Below are 24,172 nucleotides of genomic sequence, written 5' to 3' on the forward strand. Positions count from 1 at the left end.
GAGAATCTGTCATGTTTTCCATCAGCAGGACCTATCCGAGTAAGAATGGGAAAATGTTTTTGTGGCCCAGTGTGCCCAGCTCATACATGCATACCCTGTACCTCAAGTACCACCACCCTGCATATTTTAGAGGTGTCTCAATTTTAAAGCACCTGAATTAAATTAATGGCTGCTGTGAACTTCAGAATGTTCATTAACGTGAATCAGGTGTGTTGGAGTAGTAACATGTGTAAAACATGCAGGGCAGTGGTACTTGAGGACCTGGATTGGGAAATACTGCCGTAATGTAATTGCTGCAAAATGTGGCTCTACAAAATACGCAATATGCATGCAGTAATTTTAATTCATTTATATGTTTTACTAAATTTACATTTTAAAAAATTTAAAAAAAAAAAAAAAAAAAATGTAAATCAATCCAATTTATTCCCTCACATAAATACATTTAAGTTATTGGTTTTAATGCTGAAACAGGAAAAATGTCTAGAGAGGAAACCCTTTTGCAAACCACTGCAACTGCTATCTGCAGGTATGATGGAGAGTTGTAGAGTTTGCAGTGTTAAGTTTGCTTTCCTTGTATACTGATTAACCCGTAGAACCTGATGAAATGAACCGACCAATCTCTTTTGCCTCTACGTTGACTTCTGACGATATTTAACCTTTGGTGCTGTAATATTATCTTTGGGTCTATTTAAGTTCAAGTTCAGCAACTCCCTTCAAATGGCAATTGTGAGGGATGTGCTAAATGAATGTTAATAAAACGAAAAATTAAGTAAACCTGGATCGCCAGACAAAGATTCCCACGCTTCCCTCTCAGTTGTGGTTCCAGCTGTTGTCTCTGTGGGTCCATCCCCCACAGAATCAACCACGTCATTGCGGTTTGTCAGCTGATCCTAAGTTATTTAACGCTTTTATTCTTCCTCTTCCTTCTCAACAATTTTGTAACCAGCATTTGTTTAATGACTGGTTTTATGATATTACCACTAAGATTATTTTATCAAATTTGTTTTGAACATCATAGAATAGTTCACTGTGGAATCGTTTATTTATTTAAATAGCTTTGTGTGCACACATGACTATATATTTTTTAAATTTTTTGTTTTGTGGATCAACAAGAATCCCAAACATCTCTGATGTAAATTATTGGAATATATTGATTAAATGCATATTCACAGCATACTTTAGCTAATACAGGACTGCAGTATTGGCTTATTTGTAGATTTTTTTGTATTAAAAATGTCCCTGTATTTACAATTTATAGCTGGTGAATGTGTGATTTAATTAAAGCAAGAGAACCACTGGCAAGCGTTTTGTCTACGTACCTGACTTATTAAAAAATGGATTAGTTAGACTGCTTGGTTTTTGCTTACATGTTTTTGTTATCCTTTTTCTTATGGGTTCTTTTTTCAGTATAAATTTGTGGAATTATTGCTTTCATGGATGTAAAGCAATGTGGAAACTACAGATAAGGCTTATTATTATTTTTCAAATTAATCTAATACAGCCAGCTGTTAATGTTTTCTTTCTCAGCACTGTACTAACAAATCCGCCCTATAGTAAGTTATTGGCAGGTCAAGCCTCCTGTACTTGCCAATCACAGTATGGTTTACCTAGCAAGGTGGCCTTTCCCCTTAAATTGATCAGTTCATGGAATCTGATGTAATTTTTGTTAGGTAACTGGGTCAAGTACTCTCAAAGAAGCTTGGTTTAGTTATGGTCATTGTATTAGTTCATTGGTCTCGGTGGACAGATATGTATCATTGCGTTATTGTGTATATATAAGTTGTTTTTCTATTTTTTTGGTAAGGAAGAATGTTGAGTTTATTTAGAAACAGGAAAACAAAGTGAATGAGACTGCTAGCCTTGCAAGTGTGACTAGCAAGCTTATTCTTGACCCTATACAGGATGAAATGGGGAAAAGAGGCTGGATGAAAGGATAGATAAATTAAGGACAATTAATCATTATGCATACTAGAGTTTTCTATTTAGATTTGGAAGTCTGCTACATTCACGTAATACATTTTGTGACTTTTTCCTTTTTACTCTCAAAGCATACTCAAAAACACGTTAATTATATGTTACTAATACCTTTTTTATGTGGTGATCTGGCTTTCTTTGCTTTTTCTAATATTTGTTGTATCTTAAGCATTTACAAGACCTCAAAGCCAATTTTAAAACAGTTTTTTTTAGGATTTTACTGACATAAATCCTTCACTTTGGAAGCAATGTTATGTAGAAACAATTGGTTTTTGCCTTTGAGATTATAAAACAAAACAAAGATGTGTTGGTTAATGCAGTGATACATGACATGTTCTTAAGTTAATATTATACTGATGACAAGTGCTTGTGATGGATGTTACTTTATTACTCAGTTTTTATGTCCCGACTGGATTCTGTGGTTCTGTGGTTCAGAATTATGTTCTGAAATGAGAAATGAGTCTGAATTTTCTGTCTTTCAGGAATCTGCTGTATGTGAACCCTCAGAGTCTTAACTTTGCCAATCGCCAAGGTTCTGCCCGCAACATCACAGTGAAAGTGCAATTCATGAATGGAGAAGATCCAAACAATGCAATGCCGGTATGCCATTCAATTCTGTCAGTTCAGACATCCTTTCTATAAATGTAATATCTTAGCTTTATCTTATCCTTATTAACAGCTTTTGACTTTAACCTTCATAGATATTTTTGTCAGGAGTACTTCTGACTTTCTTAAGGGTCAAAAGTTTGGTTCCAGGGTTTTGGCCCCTTCATGCGGCCAGTCCAGATCTGGAGCTTAGAGATCCTTTGTGGGCCCAGACTCTGCCCTCTGGTAGCTTAGCTAATGTAGCAGGGAGATTGAATATTCACCGTAGGGGTCCCGCTCGGTCAACTCTTTACGCTTTCTCTTAAATGCTTCAGTTCTTGGGAGGAGTGACATTTCTTCTGGGTCATGTATCTGTTTATTTTTTTAGTCTGTTAACAGGTTTTATTGCAATTGCCGGGGTGCATTATTCTGCAAAGGTTGGGCTTGTATTAATTCATTATTTGTTTCAACATGCCATCTGAAAGTAAATTTATTCTTTAGGTAATATTTGGAAAGTCAAGCTGTGCTGATTTCTATAAAGAGGCCTACACTGCTGTGGTATACCATAATAGGTGAGTGATTTTTGGTAACTTTTTGTTCAATAATGATAACATACTGTTAACATATTCACCCTGATGGAAGAATCTAGTCAATAGGGCTGTGACGATATGCTTTTGTCCTGATTCGATTCCGATTTTTTGGGTGCCGATTCGATTTAAATTGCGATTCTCACGATTCTTCGATATTGCCGATTTTTGTAGATTAAAAACAAAACAAAAAAAATGTGCAAAACTTTTTTGCGAGTCAAAAAAAAAAAGATCTTTAATGGGGGAAAAAAACCATATTAAAATTGTGGAGAAAAAAAAAATCCCAATACTCAATTTTTTTATTGGATTTTTTTAATTTGACTTCTAGCAGTCAAGTTTTTCCCACCCCTAGTAGTCAAAAGTGTTGTCCTAAACAATCTTATTTGAACATGTTTAATGTGTCTTGAGTATAAGTTGTGAACATCTTCATGGGTGGGTGCCTCAACTGAAACAAAAACTTAGCAAACAAACAAAAAACAAACAAAAACAAAACAAATATATGTAGGAATTAATTTACTCTTTAAAACTGTAAGTGAACATTGGTTTCCATGCATAGTTGTAAACATCATGTATTCTTACTTAACTGGAGTTTTGCCTTTTTGTGTTTGTGGTTTTACACAATGCTTCAGAGCTTTAAAGACCACAAATATGTAACAACTCCATCTAGACTTCAAAATGATCCGTGTCATTATTTTTGGGATAAATTGTTTCTGGCACAAATTTCTGCTCAAAATAAAGAGAAGAAGTGCTAGAAGTTAAAGATGGTATAATTATCTAAAGAAATGGTTTGTAAATCATGAAGTTATGATCTTTGCTTCCTTGTAGCATGCCCAGCCAAAATCCTGATTTTTTAATCACAAGAATAAAAGTTGCTCATAGTGTTCATTCTCCAGGGTTTTTGTCCTTTTCTGATCCAGAAGCACATAATTGTTCCCATGAGAAATGTGGCCTTCTGTGAACCCTTTAAACAGTTTGGGTTGTTTCCATGCTGGAGTCAGCCCTAGTGGATTTGTTGATGGGCCCGCTCCAGTCGTAGGCTGTTTGTTTCTGAGCATTGCTCTGCTGAGAAAGTTTCTTCCTGTGGGACCTTAAAGAATTCAGCTGAAATAAACTATGATGTGTTAGGTTATGTCTCTTTTTAGATCACTTGGATACCAAGATGACCTCCTGCTGTGCCTTGAGACCAAGATTGCCAAGTCATATGTGGATGAATGCAAATCTGCAGGCTCTTCATAGTTTTCCTGTTTGTACTTCCAGACATGTTGCTATGTGAACCCAATTAGTTATTATTTTTTTGAACGTTCATAATTGTTTTCATAATGGGCCATAATAAAACAACCACTGTGGGTTTTATTTTTTGTGTCTTGAAAGGGGCACATTGTCATCAGCCTTTTTGATTTTAATCCTCGTCCGTTGATCAGAAAGTCCACTCCATTTTGGGAAATGTAAATGCATCAAAATGAAAAGACGTCAACATGGCAGCTTAAACTGCTCATGTTTGGCAAAATGAGTGACTAGGTTTGGCTTAAATTTAATTGAAAATAATATTGGTTTGGTGGCTCACATTATAAAGTAAAAAAAGCCCACATCCTGCAGTTTTCAGAATGGTGTGTTTTGGTTCACTCGTTACCCTCTTTCTGTCAAACACACAAGCGTTCATTATGAGGAATGTATGAAACCTGTTAATTAGCCTACCTTTAATACACTGGGCCTCTATTGTTAAAAAGAAAAGAAAAAAAAAGATAACTTCATAAGATTGACTAGTAGAGTTGGAGTTACAGCATCCTGGAGCAGGTATTTCAGATCAGGCTGGTTTCAGATGATTGATAAGCAGATCATTTCCCGAGTTGGTTGGTATGGATTGGCTTTCTTGACTCTTGGGATGGGTGCAGAAATGAAACAAAAATATAATACATTTGTCACTTACATGAAAGTCTCTTTTTGATTTTAATCTTCCTCGGAATATCAACTGGTTTAGTTTAACACTGTTGTGGGACAATCTTTTACATTAATTTTCTTAACTACTGCAGATCTCCTGACTTTCACGATGAGGTCAAGATCAAGCTGCCTGCCTCTCTGTCCGACCACCATCACATTCTCTTCACCTTTTACCACATCAGCTGTCAGCAGAAGCAGAATACACCTCTGGAGACTCCTGTGGGATACACGGTAGGTAAAACTACACTAGTGTACACATTTGTACTCTGGTTGTATATACTGCACTGTTGCTATTGTTGCTGTTGCTAGGTGAAAATGTACACATTCGTGTCACCACAAGCCGCAATTAAATTGTTTTATTTACCTAATGTTCCCCTATATAGTGGATCCCCATGTTGCAAAATGGACGTCTGCGAACGGGACACTTCTGTCTGCCTGTGTCGCTTGAGAAGCCACCACAGTCGTACTCTGTTCTCTCCCCAGATGTAAGCTATCGAACAAAATATTTTTAGAAGGAACAAACAATTCATTGTGTGTTGACTGTCTGCAACATGCGCACATATCTCCCAAAGTTTTTAAAAAAAAAAAAATATCACTGGTTTGAGTCATAACCACTTACTGTCTCACTTTATTTTTTATTATAATATAAACATGTTGGGAAAAAGTTGCTTTTTATTACAAAAGTCAAAAACTTTGGCTTTCAGATGCTTTTTGTTTCATGTCTGGTGTCTGTAGAAGTTGGCAAAGTTTTCATGGAATATTAACAGTTCTGTTAAGCTTTTCTGAAAACCCTTTTGGCTTTAAGAGACTGAAACTCACCCTTATAAGTACTTTATAAAGGGGAACCTTAGATGTGAATGCGTCAAGCCAAGAAAAAAAATTATGTATTGCACAACAATGGAAAAAAATAGTCAGTAAAGGTACTGTGCTGAGTTCACAGTTGTTCGTCCATAAAAGACTGCAAAACATGTCAGCTTTCTTTAATATATTAAATGACAAAACAAAATTTTGTTGATTTTTTTTCTTACAAAGATTTGAGGAATTTCTCTTTGAGCCGGCTTTGCATGATGTAATAACAGATGTCTATCCTGGCTCCCAATCTTTTATTGTCTTTTCATCTCACCAGTGCAGCCTGTATTTACTTGACTATTACTGCATTTCAGGTCCCTCTCCCTGGAATGAAGTGGGTAGACAACCATCGAGGTGTATTCAATGTGGAAGTAGTGACGGTTTCAACCATCCACACACAGGTAACATTACTCTGTGCAGCAACTTTACAGTAGTTTGGTGGATATTTCGGGTTTGTACTGCTGAACTTCTCATCTGTTTACAATTTGACTTAACCAGTTGTTATCATCTGCATACTTTTTATCCGTAGTCTTGAATAATGAACTCATCGCATATAAAAAAAGCAGCTTCACTGTCATAGAAGTCACTGTAGAACAAATTTTCTCATAATCTCAGATAATAAAATTGAATTTTAATTAAAGTTAGAAGTTACAACCACTATATTTTATCACATTTAGACAGTAATTCCTTTCTGACACTCGTTCATTAGTGGGCGAATCCTACCTTGCCAGAAATTTACTGAGGTCTACTCCATCTTTGTGTAGCTGTGGTAAGGAAGGTTTGACTGAGGTTCTTAGGAGCCTCACTGAGACTAATGTGCTCATAAATCCTGGCACAGATTAGAGTCTCTGGATTCTCCTGTGTTCTTGTTGTAATGTTCGTTTTGCAGTTTTTATCTGTGAGCCAAATTGTCGACTTAAAAAGAAGTAAAGAGAGAAGCGTGTCTTTGTTGTTTTTTTTTTTTGTTTCTTCTCCATGTTATTCTTTATTTTCCTTCAGCTTTAACACACTTGTGTTTTGTTTAAGCCGGTTACTATTTCTTTTCTGCCCTTTTCCTCTCCATCTCTGTTGTATCAGTCTCCTGTCTTCAATTTTTTCCCAACATCTTATTTCTTCTCTTTCTTTGTAACCGCTACAACAGAAGTGGCGGACATTATGTTTTTGCCAGTGCATATTTGACTGTTTGTTTATTAGCAAATGGATGCAAAAACTGCTTGATGGACTTTCTTGATTTTTTTTTTTTTTTCTGAAAATTGGCTTTGGTTGAGCTTAGATTCCATTAAATTAGAAATACTGGAGAAGTTCCCAACAGGTTTTACACGATATAAAATAAAAGATAGATGTGGAACCTGGCAAAATTATGGATAAAACGATACAGCAGAGGAAAAAATGGGGGATCTTTGAAATTTTCATCAATGCAAGAGAATAAAATAAGATATAAAGATGAAACAAACACCACTATTTAGCCAAGACACTGTAAATCGATAATGAAAGAATCTAGGATTCTCAGATTGTTTCCATAGAAAATGAATGTTGGTCTATATTGTAACAAAAAAATAGAAATCACAATATGGATAGAAATGAGCTCCTAGGAGGGGCCCGCATCCTTCGAGTGCTTTTCTAGTTTCCTCATGAAATATGTCACTCTTACTTTTCTTATTATTTTTTTTCACCCCTATCTTTCTCAATTTCCCTCCCCAGGACCAGTACCTGGATAAGTTCTTTGCTTTGGTACATGCTTTGGATGAGCACATGTTCCCAGTCAGGATAGGAGACATGCGGATCATGGAAAACAACCTGGAGGCTGAGCTGAAATCCAGCATTGCAGCACTCAACTCCTCCCAGCTTGAACCAGTGGTTCGATTCCTTCACCTTTTACTTGACAAGCTGGTCCTGCTTGTGGTTCGGCCACCAGTCATTGCTGGACAGATTGGTACGAGTCTCAACACACTTGACACTTATTTTAGTAGCAACTTTAATATTTGAACTACCTTTAGTTATAAAAGGTTATGTAAAGGTGTGTTTTTCTGACCTCTACAGTGTAAAGTCCACCGTTTATTGCATTTGCAGTGTGTTTTTTAACAGTTGTCAGTGTAATGCACACACAGTGCTAACACCAAGTGCTCTTGTTTGTGTGTGTGTGTGTGTGTGTGTGTGTGTGTGTGTGTGTGTGTGTGTGTGTGTGTGTGTGTGTGTGTGTGTGTGTGTGTGTGTGTGTGTGTGTGTGTGTGTGTTTAGTCAATCTGGGTCAAGCATCCTTTGAGGTCATGACATCCGTAGTGAACCGGCTTCATAAATACTTGGACACCAGCCAGGACATGCACAGTCGCAACAGCCTGCTGTCATCTTACATTCACTATGTGTTCCGTCTGCCCAGCACCGACCCCAATTCTCCATCACCAGGTATTATACAGTCAATACAGTTAAAGTTTCTTTTTCCTTTTTTTATGTTTTTTGTTTTCTTTTTTTTTTTTTTTTTTACTTTTCTTGAGTTAACTTCATCCAACGCCCAGCTCACCCTCACTGATCATCTGTTACCAAAACCTGCCTGTCATAATTTTACTTCTATTTTTTATCTTTTGCGGTTTTTTTTCCCCCTCCCAAAACCATTTTGTCCTCTGCCTGCCCAACACAGACTCCAACACACCCCAAACAGGTAGATATGTGCCACTACTGTTTGTCTTAATCTGTGTACAGTTGTTCTACTTTGAAATAAAAATGACAGTTTCTGCTTCTGGCTGTTGATGCTGTGGATGAGTATTTGTTGTGTGATAGAACGTATTTCTTTACTTCATAAACCATCCAGTGCCTCTGCAGACTTCCTTCTTTATACTGTCATTTTTGTTTAGTAGTTATATGTATTCATCGCTCTTGGGTTGCAAGTTCAAAACTGTTTAGTATAGTGCTCTGGCACCCCTTATCACATCCCAATTTACATTTTTCATCCTTTGTGTGTTGTCCCAGGTCCTGGAGGATTGGGGGGTTCTGTTCATTATGCCACCATGGCTCGCTCAGCTGTTCGACCAGCCAGCCTCAACCTTAACCGCTCCCGCAGCCTTAGCAACAGCAACCCTGACATATCAGGCACGCCCACATCTCCAGACGATGAAGTTCGCTCCATAATTGGCAGCAAGGTAAGGTCATCAGACGGGAGCCTGTTACTGCCTTCATCTCAGTTCTACTTGTTCAGCAGATTTTGTATAAAAAACATGAGTGCTCAGTGTGTTAGGTGTGGTCCTGATGTAAAACACAGGAGCCTTTGGGCACTTAACCCTAAGTACTTTTTGGCTTGTCCACACTGCACGTCGATGATAGATATCATCGTTAATCATTTAACATTGCTGTAATCGAGCAGCTCTCAGTGAATTGTAAAGTATTTTAGTTTAGTCTGTTTCGACAGTGTGCATCTCTTAACCTACATAATGGGGAAGCATCCATGTGCATTGTGACCCTGTGGAGTTTTTATCAGCTTGTCAACTGTATAGCCAATACGTAAACATAAGCCTGGACATCTTATCTGTAACCGCTGTAACGTCAACCTGTTACTCACTGGCGCATGCACAAACTATGCTTTGTGTGTGTGTAGGCAGTGAAAAGCATTTCTTGGATTGAACTTTTTTAATCAGTAAAACTGGTTCATACCTTAACTGTGGCATAGTTTCGATCTTTTACTTCCTTGTTTTTATTTTATTCATCTGTTCTCATGTATTCTGTCCTGTATGATGATTTTTATTTCACTTCAAGCATTTTTCATTTAACTCAGAAAACACATGAGCAGTGAGTGAGTGATGTAATGTGCCTTTCTAATGGTCTTGCTGTACTTGTAACCATGATTTGATGGATGCAGCCCCCTTTTGATGAATGTTCTCTTTTCCTCTAATGTTCAACAAAACCTTTCTTTTCTTGTCTCTGAGGGAGGGGAAGTTATTTTTGCTCACAGTGAGAAAGGGAGAGATAACCTATGTGCTTTGCTCCTTTGTGGTGCTGATTTTGATTTTGATTTACTGACAGCTAACCTTTTTGGAGCCTTGGCATCTTCCAGCAATCATGACCTCTGAACCTCTTTAACTTGTCATTATTCCTTCCCTCCTCCTTCCCCCGTGCTGCTCGCTTGTTCCCTTGCTTCCTGCCTGCCTTGTGTCCTTTGACCTTGGCACCCCTAGGGCTTAGACCGCTCCAACTCGTGGGTGCACACGATGGGCTGTAGTGCCCCCTGGGGATCCAGCCCCGGGTCCGCTCCAGAAACCATGCAGGTGGTTTTATGAATGCCCCGTCCTCAACTTTACCTCACTACAAAAATAACCTTATTCACACTCAATGGATACTGGAATATTTGGAGTTTTGGTTTTTTTGTGTTCTTTGCTTGAGTCACTGATAGGAAAGTATCCCCATTTGATTTGATTTTATATCCTCACTCATGAAGCCACTTACTGAGTGTTTTTATATCACCACTGATGACCACTTTTTGCTAGAATGATACCATACTACAACCTTCAAGACCTTTATAAGCCTTGAGCAGTGTTGCTAGCATAACACAAAGCCATAAAAGACCAAAACTACACAATATTACAGCATTCTTGTAAACTTTAAATCACACCCTTCCATGATCCCACACATGGGAGTCACAGCCGCCTCCATGACCCTCCTACTGTCACGTTAAGCCTTGTTCACACATGCAGTTAACATGTATCTTTAGTAATTGGATCATAAGTAAGCGATTCTAAGTACTGATGTGATTTCTATATGATTTATTAAGACCCACTTTCAGATCACATTCGATGTAGTCTGGGTTAACAGTGAAGACTGTCAATGCGATATGATCACTACAATATGGTCTTGTTTTCCATTAGTTTGAAGTAACTTGTTTGGCAGTCATGCACCAGGTTCTGTTGCCATTGTTACTTTCACCTTGGATCAAATAATGTGAGGAGAATCACTTTAAAAGGTTATAAATCAAATGACTGGGCCTTCAGTAATGTATCAAGGCAGGTCGAGATGATAACTGAAGAAAAAATTATTTAATTTACTGAGCTATGAGGGTGAAGAACGTGCAGGGTTTCAATATTGGATCGTTTAAAGAGTCTATCTCTTGAAATATGCGACAGGCAAGTGAGCTCAGATCACAGGAGATTACTTAAATAAAAGCGGAGACATTTTAATTTGTCAGGTGGGAAATTATAGAGTAAGAGCAGTGCACTTATGATTGGATAACTCAGGACACATGTTAATGATATGTGTGGAAATAAGTCGCAGATGTCAACTGTCTGTGCTTAACAACTCTGATTCTCACGCCTCTTTTTCTCATCCCCCACATTAAACACCATGTAGATCCACAAGTTTTGATTGGAGACCATTTATAGATTGTAATCATTCTTTAGATTTTAACCTTCTTTTCTGTCCATGATGGTTTACTGACTGTTAAAAGTTTACAGTACGGCCATCAGTTAGTGCTAAACATGAAGCTGAGACGCAATTTTTCTGTATATTTTTCACAAAGATGTTGATTGTTGGGATGATGGAGAAAACGAGGAGTGTTAGAAATCATTTCCATCGTTACCAGGCTATGTTTTGTTTTTTTTTTGTTTTTTTTTTTTTTAAATTTCCTTGATTTATTTTTTCCTTTTCTTCCTTTTGGATTTCATCTGCTCTCAGCCAGTTTACCTACATGTCTCTAACCCCACTTAACCATTCACTCTTGTCACTGAAGAATGGTGTATTTGTGAGTGTGAATTTGTATCAACATGTGTGAGGTCTGTATTTCACCTTACATTTTCATGTGCCGTTATGTCTTCTGTCATTTTAAGTTTTCATGACATGACACATTTTTGATTTACACATCGAGATTAAATAGTATCTTTACAATCATAGAAAGGCAACTAGATGACCCATCTACCAGTAATGTAGCCTTTGACATTGTAGGGTAGTCTTCCTTTTTGCTGTTGTGTGTTTCTGCAGTGTTAGATTCACCAGGAGAGATGTGAAACTTTGCTTCATCAAGCAGTTGGCTGTAAATTTGTGGAAAGATAAGAAGTAATTGGTTTGCATGGCCCTGTATGAAGTCATTTTGCATCTCTACCTTTTTAGAGTTCGGGAACAACAATTCAATGTTGTGGCCCTTTCCAGTGTCTGAGTGTTTTGTGTCTTCATGTGTGAAATGTTTGTGCAACAGATCACAAAATCGTGTTTTTTATGCATGTCTGTGTGGGGGTGTGTGTCACTCAGCACACACAACTGCCTGTGTGCTGAGGAGTAACCCCACACTCCTGTTGCTCCTCCACTAACCTTGCTGTCACCGTTCCATTCATCCCACTCATAGGCCATGGAGCGCTGTGGCAATCGCATGTCTTCGCACACTGAGAGCGCCAGTTTCTTGCAAACTTTAACAGGACGGTTACCCACAAAAAAGGTAGAGCCACTTGCACTGGGGGAGGAGCCAACCCAACCCTCCTCTTATTCACCTCCTCACTGTCCTGTTTGTGGATGTGTGCCTCTGGATTGGTTATTGTCGTATTTGGTTGTTGTGGAGTCTTGCTGAATGCTGTATGTCACTGCTCTGCCTTATTTTTTATTATGTGGAGGAGCTTTAAATGTGGGTTTCAGTCTGGCTAATGCTGACCGTGAGGTACAGTGAGCTGTATCCACATGGTCTGGGAAGTCTTCATTTGTTGTGAACAGCTCTCTCAAAGACATTCAAAGACTGTTTTTCAATCACCTGCAATGATCCCACCGGAAATATTGAACAAAAATGCAAAAGGGGGTTCGTTCTACAAATTAGCACATTATTTTTAAAAGTTATAAATATCAAACAAGAGATTATTCTCAGCAACTTTTTATTCACATCAGCCTTCCTAAGCAGACTAGTTTATTATTCTCTAATGTGTATACACTCACCGGCCACTTTATTAGGTACAGCAGGTTACTAATAACACTGTTCCAGCTTGGTAGTAATAAGGACCAAGCCCTAGGTTCACTTTTTCTTTTGCCTTCAGACTGCCTTAATTCTTTGTGGCACAGATTGATATGAGGGCTTCTCTTGTGCACCATTTGAATTTTTGCTGCTGAAATCAAGATTCATCAGACCAAGCAACATTTTCCAATCTCCTGCTGTCTGATTTTGTTCGGGACTGTACAAATTGTTTTCTGGCCTTAACTGACAGGAGTGGCACCCATCTAGACAGCTGCTGCTCACTGGGTATTTCACTTTCAGGCCAGTCTCTGTAAACCCTAGAGATGGGTGTGTGTGAAAATCCCAGTAGATCTGCAGCTTCTATTCATTCCAGCATGTCTGACACCAACAACCAGCCACAGTCAAAGTAACTTAAATCTTCTTTCTTCCCACTTGTGATGCTTGGTTTGAACTTCAGGAAGTTGTTTTGATCATGTCTGCATGACTAAACATACAAAGTTGCTGCCATTTCATATGATTATTACCTATTTGTGCTAACAAGCAATTAAACATGTGGACCTAAAAGTGGCCTGAGAGTGTACATGACAAATGTTTCCCTTCAAATTAAAAAGGTCAACAGTAGATTATTTTTATGTAGAGCTTTTCCAATTTAATTATAAATCCCTTTCTTCTTTTTTTTTTTTAAATCACATGTCAAAAACAATGAGGGAAGGCTTACCAGACAAAAAATTGTGTTAGCCAGACTATATTTGATCTTACTATTAAATACACAATAGGTTATTATTATATCTGCACTGTAAAAAAGAAATAGGAAAAAGCACAACTTTCTTGTGCAGAAACTTTTTTTTTGTGTTTATACATATTTATTTATTTTAACATATGTTTGTAGTTGATAACGGGAATCATTACACCTGATCTTATGTTGTACTTAAATATAATCCAGTGTAGGGGAGCAGAAGCTTTACTGGATTGTTTTGTTTTTTAATGTAGAGATTGTAGCCGTTGTTAATCATTATTACTCTGGGTCCTAGCTCCAAGTTGAGAAGACCAGGACTTTTATTTATTAATGTATTTTCCTTTTTTTTTTTTTTTTTTTTTTTTTGGGTTCTAGTAGCCTCTATTATAAATTGCTAGACAGGAAAGGGGGTAAGAAAGAGAGAGTTATGACATGCAGCAAAGGGCCACAAACCGGGTTTTAAATCTGATTCGATGTATCAAAAAGCTGTAGAATCTCTTCATTTATTTATTTTATCTTTGCATACAATGTCAAAAAACATTTATAACCAGTTGAAATTTCTTAAGTATTCTATCCTACATTAGTGTGGTTTGGGTTCTTGTTTCCAGTGTAAAAGGATGTAGATTTAGTTCTGTTGTGAGAACAAGCATGAAATACTTCTGGAGGCAGCTCATATTTTCTCCATCTGGCTGTATAGCATTCTGTTTTCCTTTCTGTCTCCATCCTTCCCTCTACACCTTTTGGTCTTTATGTATTGTGAACTTGTTACTCAGCTCTTCCACGAGGAGTTGGCTCTACAGTGGGTGGTGAGCAGTGGAAGTGTCCGGGAGGGTGCCCTGCAACAGGCCTGGTTCTTCTTTGAACTCATGGTAAGAGGCAAAATCTTGAAATAACTCTTAGATAGACCAGAGTAAGTCTTGTTGCTCCTTTCTTTTTCACAAATCTGAGACTTACTCCTTATATACTCTCAAACTGTAGGTTAAGAGTATTATCCACCACCTCTACTTCACTGAACGCTTAGAGTCACCCAGGAAAAATCGTTTTCCTGAACGCTTTATGGATGACATCACAGCCTTGGTCAGCACCATCGCTGGTGACATTGTCTCTCGCTTCCAGAAGGTAAGCCAAGACTAAGTCGAGTAGTTCACTGTGTAACCAATAAGCTTATAGCATATTTTTAACAATTACTTCTATCAAAAAAGAAAAGCCATCATTTACATAGTAAAAGTTTTTATTCAAAGCAAAATCATAATCCATGTACAGACTTCAATGAAAATCACTGATCATTTTATGTTACAGAGGGAGTAGGAGGAAGCTAATGCAAGCCTACCTCCCCTTTAATATACCATTACTATATACTTATTTATATAGTATAAAGCAAACATGAACACTATTACTTTACAGACAATATTTAGTATCAAATTAATCAAATACTTCTCCAGTTGCATTGAGGAATAATTGCAGAAATCATTTCTGAATTTTTAAAAGGAGTATCAGTGTTTTTTGTTTGTTTCCTTGATTCACAATATATGGTAATATAACATGTTCTTGATTGTACCTAATGCAATAAAAAGATGATTTGAGACTTGTTTCTCATCTGTTTAGGATCTCGAGCTAGTGGAAAGGCTAAACACAAGCCTAGCCTTCTTTCTCAATGACTTGCTGTCAGTTATGGATCGAGGTTTTGTCTTCACCCTAATCAGGGCGTATTGGAAACAGGTACGATTGTTTTGTATTATTATAAAAGAATCTTCAAGTCTCTGTAAGTTTTATATTAAACCTATATCGACTGTGCATGCTAAATTATATGAAATGGACATCAAATGCTTAAATTTTTTTCAAAATTTAAAGTGATAAAGTACAAATCACAGTGCTGAGAGACTTTTACATCAGTTTGTTCTCCTCTTTAGGTTTCCACAAAGCTTTACGCTCTGCAGAACCCAACCCTGGAGTCTTTGAGGCTTGATTTCCTAAGAATCGTTTGCAGTCATGAACACTATGTCACACTTAATCTGCCATGCAGCCTGCTCACCCCACCTGCCTCGCCTTCCCCATCAGTATCTTCAGCAACCTCACAGGTCAGAGATCTACAGATTTAGGGAAACTGTGCAGTTTTTGTCAAACATTTTAGTTCAAGTTAAGTACTTGCAAGTAAGACAATAATGATGGACATTTTGTCTGAATTTTCTCCCTCCTAACACAGAGTTCTGGGTTCTCCACACATGTTCAAGACCAAAAAATAGCCAACATGTTTGAGCTGTCTGTCCCGTTCAGAGAGCAACATTATCTGGCAGGACTAGTCCTGTCTGAACTGTCAGTCATACTGGACCCAGATAATGAAGGGTTAGTAGGATCATGAAGTTTAAATATGAAAACAATGTACATGCGATTCTTTTCTCTTGTTGATGATATTTTTTCCTTTTGTCTTGCCTGGCTGTAGAATGTTTGGTCTCCATAAGAAAGTGGTGAGCGTTGTTCACAATCTTCTGTCCAGCCATGACTCTGACCCACGATACGCGGATCCTGAGGTGAAGGCTCGGGTCGCCATGCTTTACCTGCCTCTCATCGGCATCGTCATGGAGACGCTGCCACAGCTTCATGACTTTACAGGTATTTTGTTTAACAACATACCTTAAACCAAACTTTTTCTGCAGGGCCCCCTTTTCATTGACGACAATAATGTCGAGCCCCCCCCCCTCCCGTCTCATGAACCAAACAAACATACTCAGAAATGCGTCTTTAGTTGTAGTGGCTGTATTGTAAGTAACTATAATTAAAACCGCGTCAGTATTATTATCCATTCTTCTGCTTCAGTATTTCTAAAGTAACCTGCGGGTTTTTCTTTGTATTCAGGATGAAAAGTCCCCAAGTGGTGTTGTAACTTGTTTGGCTTCATACCTCATTATATTAGATAATATTTTGGTACATGCAAAAGACTGTGTTCTCATTATTACCCACCATTGATTATTACTATTACTGGTCAAGCAAAGAGAGATATGCTCCATCATAGTTTGTTCTTTTTTTTTTTTCATTACTTGAAATCACTCTGGTTGATTTATAATCATTTCCTATGAGTGTATTAACAAATTTGTCCAGTGCCAAAACTACAAGTTTTATTTAGCTTCACCGTGCCCCCCCCTCTGATAACTCTGGGCCCCCCAGATTGGGAACCACTGCATTCAACAATGATAACTTTTGATGCCTGCAAAACACGCATTGGTGTGATTGCATGAAAAAAAACTTTCATAATCAAGTGTACTACACTTTTAGACTGGAAGTTTAGGAATGACTTACTTGATGATATAGAAAATAATTTATGTCGTCTTTATACTGTTTAACTCAATGTGGCATACATGTTACATTAGCATTTAACACATTTATGTTTTACTGTGAAATGTGCCTATCACATCTCTTTCTGCTGTATTTGTTTTTAAAATAAAGTTAAATGAGCATTTGAAGAGCCGACTGAGTTTCTTAGTGTTTAAAAAAGGCAACTGCAGTTATATTTGGACCTTTAAATAGCAACATCTCCTGTGACCTGGAAGGTTATCAGTTGAGCTTTAAAGGATTTTGTTGCCCTCTAACATAACGAACCAGCTAAACTCTAACCCCAGTCAGGCTTATCTCATGTCATTTACTCGTTTTAGCCGCTTACACTCAGTGACATGTCTGCTCAGGCCAGCAGGTCATAAAAATGATGTTCTTGGAAATGTTTGCAAATCCCCCCAGTTCTTTCCATCCTTTACATTTTTTTTTTAGTTCTTCTTCTACATAATTAAAGGTTAAAAGTATGATCAGTTGCTTTTCCTACTATTCTGTCCCACCCCAACAAACACACAGAGTCTCACAACCAGTGGGGTCGACCAGGTGGTCCTCAGGCAACAGGATCGGGCAGCGGAGGAGAAGAGGCAGAAGGGGAGGGGAACAGTTTGATCAGTCAAACTGTTGCTATGGCAATAGCGGGCACCTCCACTACATCTCCAGTGTCCCGACCAAGTAGCTTTTTACTCAACTCGCAGGTATTTTTTATTCTCTACAGGGCAGAATGAGAGTCATATTCACTCAAGTGTAAATGGAAGGGTCTTGCTTCGCTTCATAATATTACAATTTCCATTCTCACCCTCTGTTGCCTTCTTGTACCTGCTGATCGGCCCCCTTTTGTCTCCCCAGGCTAATCGGCAGCATGGGAGCTTCTCGGCGGAGTCCAGTCGCAGCCTGCTGATCTGCCTGCTGTGGGTCTTGAAGAATGCTGATGAGCTGGTGCTGCAGAAATGGTTCACAGACCTGTCTGTGTCCCAGCTCAACCGTCTGCTGGATCTCCTCTACCTCTGTGTTTCTTGCTTTGAGTATAAGGTAGCCACAACAATCAACACTAAACACAGCTAAATGTTTACTTACATATAGACAAGTTGGATTGATTAACCACTTTAATACTGTAAAGAGCACACAAAGCGTTTGGGCATTCGCGGTGTGAAGCATGTTCTTATCTTTAGTGTTTCCTTTTTTGCATTTACAAAACCAGTGACTGTTTTAGCCGCTGTAATATTTCTGGACGTAATGCTATTATTTGGATGGAGTTGTCAACTTGTTGCTCTATATGCTATAGTTATTTCTTTCCTTTCATGTGTTTTGGAGCCTCTCTGCCATGCTGGATGTTTGCTTTTTGCTCTTTTCTGCTTGCACCTTGGCTTTCACAACACTAACCTGCTTTGCTTGCTGTGTGGTGTGCTGCAAATAACTTTCCTGCTGTGTGTTCTCTCTGCTGTGTATTCCACTCATCATCATCTTCATGGATACAAGGCCCATGTTGTGTTCACCATGCAGGGGAAGAAGGCCTTTGAACGCATGAACAGCCTAACCTTTAAGAAGTCCAAAGATATGAAGGCCAAGCTGGAGGAGGCCATACTGGGCAGCATTGGAGCCAGACAGGAAATGGTGCGACGGAGCCGAGGACAGCTAGGTGGGGTTACGCTTTTTAACACCTGTTCTTGCATATACACATAAGAGTAGACACACATATGAACAATTGGAAAGTAATGGAAATTCTCAGCCTTATGAATTTTTGATGCAAAGACTTCAATAAAGACTCAGCAGTCCTGCTTCTCTCTTACATGCATGTGTGTGGACAACAAATGTGCAGACACATGCGTCTTTTGATGTAGATACAGCTATCGACAATCAGTTAAGCGTTCCAGTGTATATACAACCTCTTTCGCCTACATTAGAAAGTAAATGATGTCTCTTTACCATTTAGAGCGGAGTCCATCTGGCAGTGCTTTTGGAAGTCAGGAGAATCTCCGATGGAGGAAGGACATGACCCACTGGAGACAGAACAGCGAAAGGATGGACAAGTAGGCACTTTCAAACACTTATTCACTTCTGTCATAGAGTAACCTTTAACAATGTTCTGGACCTTTTCCAAACTTCAGTGAGTCTGTTCAGAGGCACATATTTCAGTTCAGAATCATTTAAAATGCAGAAAATCAGAAGAAAATTTGATGAAGATTCATGTCCATTGTAAAATATGCAAGTCTGAAGAGTTTAGTGAATTAAACTGAATGGCTAAAAGCTCTGATTTGATGCTTGATACCATTAAACCACTGCACAAGTGCACGAGAGAGGCAGTTAAACTAAATAAAGCAGTCCCAATATGTTTTCATTTTCAGTACATCTTCAGGGCATGGTGGGTTAAAATGACAAATAGTTGACATACTTCATTCAGATAATAATTTGAGTATGTCATTTTTGTCACCCTTTGCACTTGTTGATTCATCAACTTTTCCACCACAGCCAATTTTATTTTTCCTTTTTGAAATCAGTCATTAGGAAGCATGAACCAATGCAATATGTACTGTTTCTGAATGTTAAATGTAATGTTTAAATGTTTTTCCTTAGGGGCTTTCAACAAAAAAATAGCTATTTAAGTATATCTATACACATGTTCATCACAAACTTATTTCCCATTGTTTATTTTTAACATTATTTCTTGGATTTACAAAGGAACAGAATTCATATATTTGAAGTATGACTATACTTGCTACTGTTTTACCAGCAACTAAAACTGTTTGCAGTTTCACCTAATACTTTTTTTCATCATATTTAATTTGCTCTCAGATGATGACACCTTCCTGTCATCCCCCAAAATAAAAATAACAATTTAATTTCTGTTCTTTTGTAAATTCCATATCAGCATTTGTTTTTGTGTTAATATCCATTTGTTCTCTCATGTTGCTGTGTGTTTATGTAGGAGTCACAGATCAGTCAGGTACTGTATGGTCAACATTTGCTGTGTGCTGCTTTCAGTTACCCCCCGCTTTAGTGCCTCTTAACGGTGTAACATCATGCATGTCAGAAGTCAGACAGCTAGACTGGAAACGAAATGAATGAATAACTTTTTTTGCGGCTTTGTTGTAATTAATTTAAGCTTCAGGCACATCCTTGAATAATTTTCAATTTATTTGGCGTGAGACAGTAATGTTTTAGCTACTGGTACATTTTAGCATTCTTTTCTTTTCCATTTTAACTTCTAAAGTTCTGACATGCAAATGAAAGCACCAACGGAGACCCCCTGAATCCTGGTTATGACCCTGAATCCCCTGCCCATCAGTCCCTCTGTCGTGGTAACATGTCTTGGGGTTGGTTAGTGGTTGCTGTGGGTCTGTTTTGCTTTTTAACCAGTATGCTTCTTGTTTTGAGGTTTCCATTTATGTGTCTCTGGTTGCTCTTCTAGGAAAAATAGATCCAGATAACTATTTAATTTTATTTTATTTTTTTTTGTTCCATTTTGAACAATATAAGTACCATTATAGCTGAAGAACAGTACTGATAAAGTTTCATACTGTCAAACATAGACATTCTGTAACATGTAGATTCACAACATTTAGCATGTAGATTGGATGGATTATTTCATCCTGAATCAACATAAAAGAATAGTCTCTAATTCCTGAAAATTTATTAACCCTCAGCGTATGGAGGGCATAGATTTTGGCTAAATGTGTCTTACTGGATTAGCTCACATTGTGACCACTGGTTATTTCAAAAGGTAAGGATCCAAGAGATACCGTACAGTGCAGCCTTGTATTTTAGCAGGGCCACTAAAAATTCTGTGTGCTGTGCTTTCAGAGCATTTAGGAGTGTGTTCTAGGCTGAGAGTCCACTTAGTACATCACAGTTTGATCTTCACACTTCTGTATGGTGTAAGGTTAATGGGTGGATTATGTAGATTGAAAGGTCATGCAAATTTCACACACATTATCTACATCACACTTTGGAAGTTCTTTTTTGTGAGACTTTTCTGGTATCTTAATTTGTAGGACAAGAGCGGAGCTGGAGCATGAAGCCCTCATTGATGGCAACCTTGCAACTGAGGCCAACTTAATCATTCTTGATACTTTGGAAATCATTGTACAGGTATATAAGTAGACGCTCAAGGATAAGTATTTAAATCTTTGTTAGATTTAGAGGTAAACACTCTGTGTCCTATATGTAGTATTACAATCCAAATTCCGACTTTCAACCTCTGCTCTGCTGTTTCATCCTCTTGTTTCCTTCTTATGTGGCCGTCTCCCCCCAGACTGTATCAGTTACAGAATCCAAGGAGAGTATCCTGGGCGGTGTACTGAAAGTACTCCTTCACAGCATGGCCTGCAACCAGAGCGCCCTCTACCTTCAGCACTGCTTTGCCACACAGAGGGCCCTTGTGTCTAAGGTTAGCATAATGTCCTGTTTATTTATGATTATGATTCAGAGTTCCTGATTTAAATATATCTTTGCATTTTCTTTTAGAATTACTTAACTTTTTATTCGTCAACTTATGTGTTACTCTACGCTTGTAGTTTCCAGAACTGCTCTTCGAGGAGGAAACTGAGCAATGTGCTGATCTGTGTTTGCGACTCCTGAGGAGCTGCAGCAGTAGCATCAGTACCATCAGATCTCACGCCAGTGCCTCCCTGTATCTCCTCATGAGGCAAAATTTTGAGATCGGCAACGTAAGTGCCGAAGCTAACAACGCAAACGTTTCAGTCACAGGATTTTTATTTATTTATTTATTTTTTTTTAATTTAGTGTTAGTGTATTCTGACTTTTAGCATGGATCTGCTAGTGTGATTGAATTAATATCAGAAAAAAGTTTAATATTTTAATATATTATAGGGCTGCACAATGTATCAAAAATTTACCTCCGTCTCGATGAATGAAGGACATTTGGTCCGTCTTAGCTATTAGCCTCATAAGAATATGATTTTTATATTTCTCTTATTTGTGTTTTTCACTGTCAGAACTTTGCAAGAGTGAAGATGCAGGTAACTATGTCTCTGTCCTCGCTGGTGGGAACCTCTCAGAATTTTAATGAGGAGTTCCTCCGTCGCTCTCTGAAGACCATCCTAACCTATGCAGAAGAGGACCTGGAACTCAGAGAAACAACATTCCCAGACCAGGTACTGATTATTAAACTGGCAATGCTACTTATCAAACTAGTCTGTTTTTATTTGAAACTATTATTACTAAGGCAGGGCTTTATATTTTTGTGTTTTCTGAGAAGCCAACCTTTTCATCTTGAGCTCTGTACTCTCATTCACAGGTCCAAGACCTTGTGTTTAATCTACACATGATCCTGTCTGACACGGTGAAAATGAAGGAACATCAAGAGGATCCTGAAATGTTGGTAGACCTCATGTACAGGTACGGGCTACATAAATAACCAAGGAACTTCTTTTTTTTTTTTTTTTTATCACCTACTGTAATCATGAAAATCATGTTAGCTTTGTGAACTCTTGTGTATGTTCAAGTTCAGGTTGATTTACACAACACAATTTTTGCAACAGCAGCTGCCCAAAGTGCTTAACAATAAAGCAACAAACAACAACACTCCACAATTTAAAATTAAACACAGCAGTTTGACCGATCAAATGCCAGTGTAAAAAAGTGGGTTTTAAGTACAGACTTAAAACCAGAAACGGACTGGGCAGCTCTGATGTGATGGGGAAGGCTATTCCACAGCAACAGAGAAAGCTGTGTCACCCTGGATTAAAGTCTGGCAAATGGGACCTTGAGTAAGAGCTGTGAAGAAGACCTCCGAGTGCCGGCTGGCGCATGCTGGTGTAACAACTCTGATAAGTATGAGGGAGCCGATCCATTTAAGGCTTTAAAAGCGATTAATAAAATCTTGTACTGGGTCTTAAACCTAACTGGATGCAGGGAGGCAAGCACAGGGGTGATATGATCATATCGTTGTGTTCCTGTAAGCAACCGTGCCGCAGCGTTTTGGGCAAGCTGCAGTCTGCAAAGCTAACTGATCAATGCCTTAATAAAGAGAGTTGCAATAGTCTATGCAGGACATAATGAGCAGGCGGAGGACTTTTTCGGGGACAGGTTTCGGGAGATCAGGCTTTAACTTGCCAGTTTTCCTTAAATGAAAGAAGCACTTTTAACTACAGTGTTCTGAGCGTGCCCTTCCTTTCTGTGTTTAACTTTAGAATTGCAAAAGGATACCAGACTTCTCCAGACCTACGGCTGACATGGCTCCAGAACATGGCTGGAAAACACTCTGAGAGAAACAACCACGCTGAAGCTGCTCAGTGTCTGGTGCACAGCGCTGCTCTTGTGGCAGAATACCTCAGCATGCTTGAGGATCGCAAGTATCTTCCTGTTGGCTGCGTCACCTTCCAGGTAAGCCCACTTCTAGCAGAAATGTGTTCAGCACACCGTTTACACCCAGTAAGTGTCTGATGATGCCTGTGTTGATATGCTGTGTACTGCAGAATATCTCTTCAAATGTGCTGGAGGAATCCGCAGTCTCTGATGATGTGGTGTCACCAGATGAGGAGGGTATCTGCTCAGGGAAATACTTCACTGAAATTGGTTTGGTGGGCCTCCTGGAGCAGGCAGCTGCCTCTTTTTCCATGGTGAGAGTTGGTGGATTAATTGAACGGATGTTGCAAAAAGAGTTTCTTTTAGCAAACAGCTTTTTCACTTTTGAATAAACCAATTTCACCCATTTTATCCATTATGGAATGCTGACATGTTTCATTAAAATAACAATCTGATATGCTTGGAAACAAAACTGAGTTCTATCTTGTCTTTTATTTACCCCCCCCCCCCCCCCCCCCCCCCCCCCCACAGGCTGGCATGTATGAGGCTGTCAATGAAGTGTACAAGGTACTGATTCCAATCCATGAAGCAAACAGAGATGCAAAGAAGCTAGCCACCATTCATGGTAAACTACAGGAAGCTTTTAGCAAAATTGTTCATCAGGTAAATACACAACACAGCATTCTCCACTAGTTGGAGCTGCCAAACTAACACTGAATATTATGTAGCAAGAGAGAAGTGTTTCTCACTGTGAACCCACCACTAGTCCTTATCTGGCTGCTGCTATTGAAATATTTTTTATCCTTTACTTTGTACAATTTTTTTTTCCATATTTATATTTATCGAACAAGAGTTTTTTGGGAAAGTTGTTCTAAGTCGTTACTGAAGCACATTTTACAAAATCAAAATCACAAAGAAAAACAGATGTTGAGTATTGAAATCATCAGTCCTCCATATACACGCTTGCATAAGTTCATTAACTATGTCTGTTCTATTTTATTCTAGTCT

The 24,172-nt window shown here is 38.4% G+C and overlaps 1 protein-coding gene across 4 annotated transcripts in view; it reads left to right on the forward strand.

The window, feature by feature from the left end:
- The window catches only part of dock7 (dedicator of cytokinesis 7), a 52,565-nt gene that overhangs the window by 20,349 nt on the left and 8,044 nt on the right, over window positions 1–24,172 (forward strand). Inside the window, exons 15-42 of one of the 4 annotated variants that reach the window (XM_079245531.1) lie at window positions 2,457–2,574; window positions 3,061–3,131; window positions 5,177–5,315; window positions 5,468–5,569; window positions 6,248–6,334; window positions 7,635–7,866; window positions 8,172–8,336; window positions 8,569–8,589; window positions 8,898–9,067; window positions 12,250–12,339; window positions 14,350–14,445; window positions 14,555–14,695; window positions 15,182–15,295; window positions 15,487–15,654; window positions 15,780–15,919; window positions 16,017–16,186; window positions 17,417–17,595; window positions 17,747–17,929; window positions 18,401–18,536; window positions 18,831–18,927; window positions 20,890–20,986; window positions 21,150–21,284; window positions 21,412–21,564; window positions 21,853–22,011; window positions 22,155–22,255; window positions 23,050–23,242; window positions 23,335–23,478; window positions 23,696–23,827. In XM_079245531.1, coding sequence (XP_079101657.1) covers window positions 2,457–2,574; window positions 3,061–3,131; window positions 5,177–5,315; window positions 5,468–5,569; window positions 6,248–6,334; window positions 7,635–7,866; window positions 8,172–8,336; window positions 8,569–8,589; window positions 8,898–9,067; window positions 12,250–12,339; window positions 14,350–14,445; window positions 14,555–14,695; window positions 15,182–15,295; window positions 15,487–15,654; window positions 15,780–15,919; window positions 16,017–16,186; window positions 17,417–17,595; window positions 17,747–17,929; window positions 18,401–18,536; window positions 18,831–18,927; window positions 20,890–20,986; window positions 21,150–21,284; window positions 21,412–21,564; window positions 21,853–22,011; window positions 22,155–22,255; window positions 23,050–23,242; window positions 23,335–23,478; window positions 23,696–23,827 — 3,733 coding nt within the window. Of the gene's footprint in view, window positions 1–2,456; window positions 2,575–3,060; window positions 3,132–5,176; window positions 5,316–5,467; window positions 5,570–6,247; window positions 6,335–7,634; window positions 7,867–8,171; window positions 8,337–8,568; window positions 8,590–8,897; window positions 9,068–10,096; window positions 10,187–12,249; window positions 12,340–14,349; window positions 14,446–14,554; window positions 14,696–15,181; window positions 15,296–15,486; window positions 15,655–15,779; window positions 15,920–16,016; window positions 16,187–17,416; window positions 17,596–17,746; window positions 17,930–18,400; window positions 18,537–18,830; window positions 18,928–20,889; window positions 20,987–21,149; window positions 21,285–21,411; window positions 21,565–21,852; window positions 22,012–22,154; window positions 22,256–23,049; window positions 23,243–23,334; window positions 23,479–23,695; window positions 23,828–24,172 lie in introns of all 4 variants that reach the window. The other 3 variants (XM_079245534.1, XM_079245533.1, XM_079245532.1) reach the window with 3 other exon arrangements.

The sequence above is a fragment of the Telmatherina bonti genome (genome assembly GCF_933228915.1).
Source record: "Telmatherina bonti genome assembly, chromosome: 8".
NCBI lineage: Eukaryota > Metazoa > Chordata > Actinopteri > Atheriniformes > Telmatherinidae > Telmatherina > Telmatherina bonti.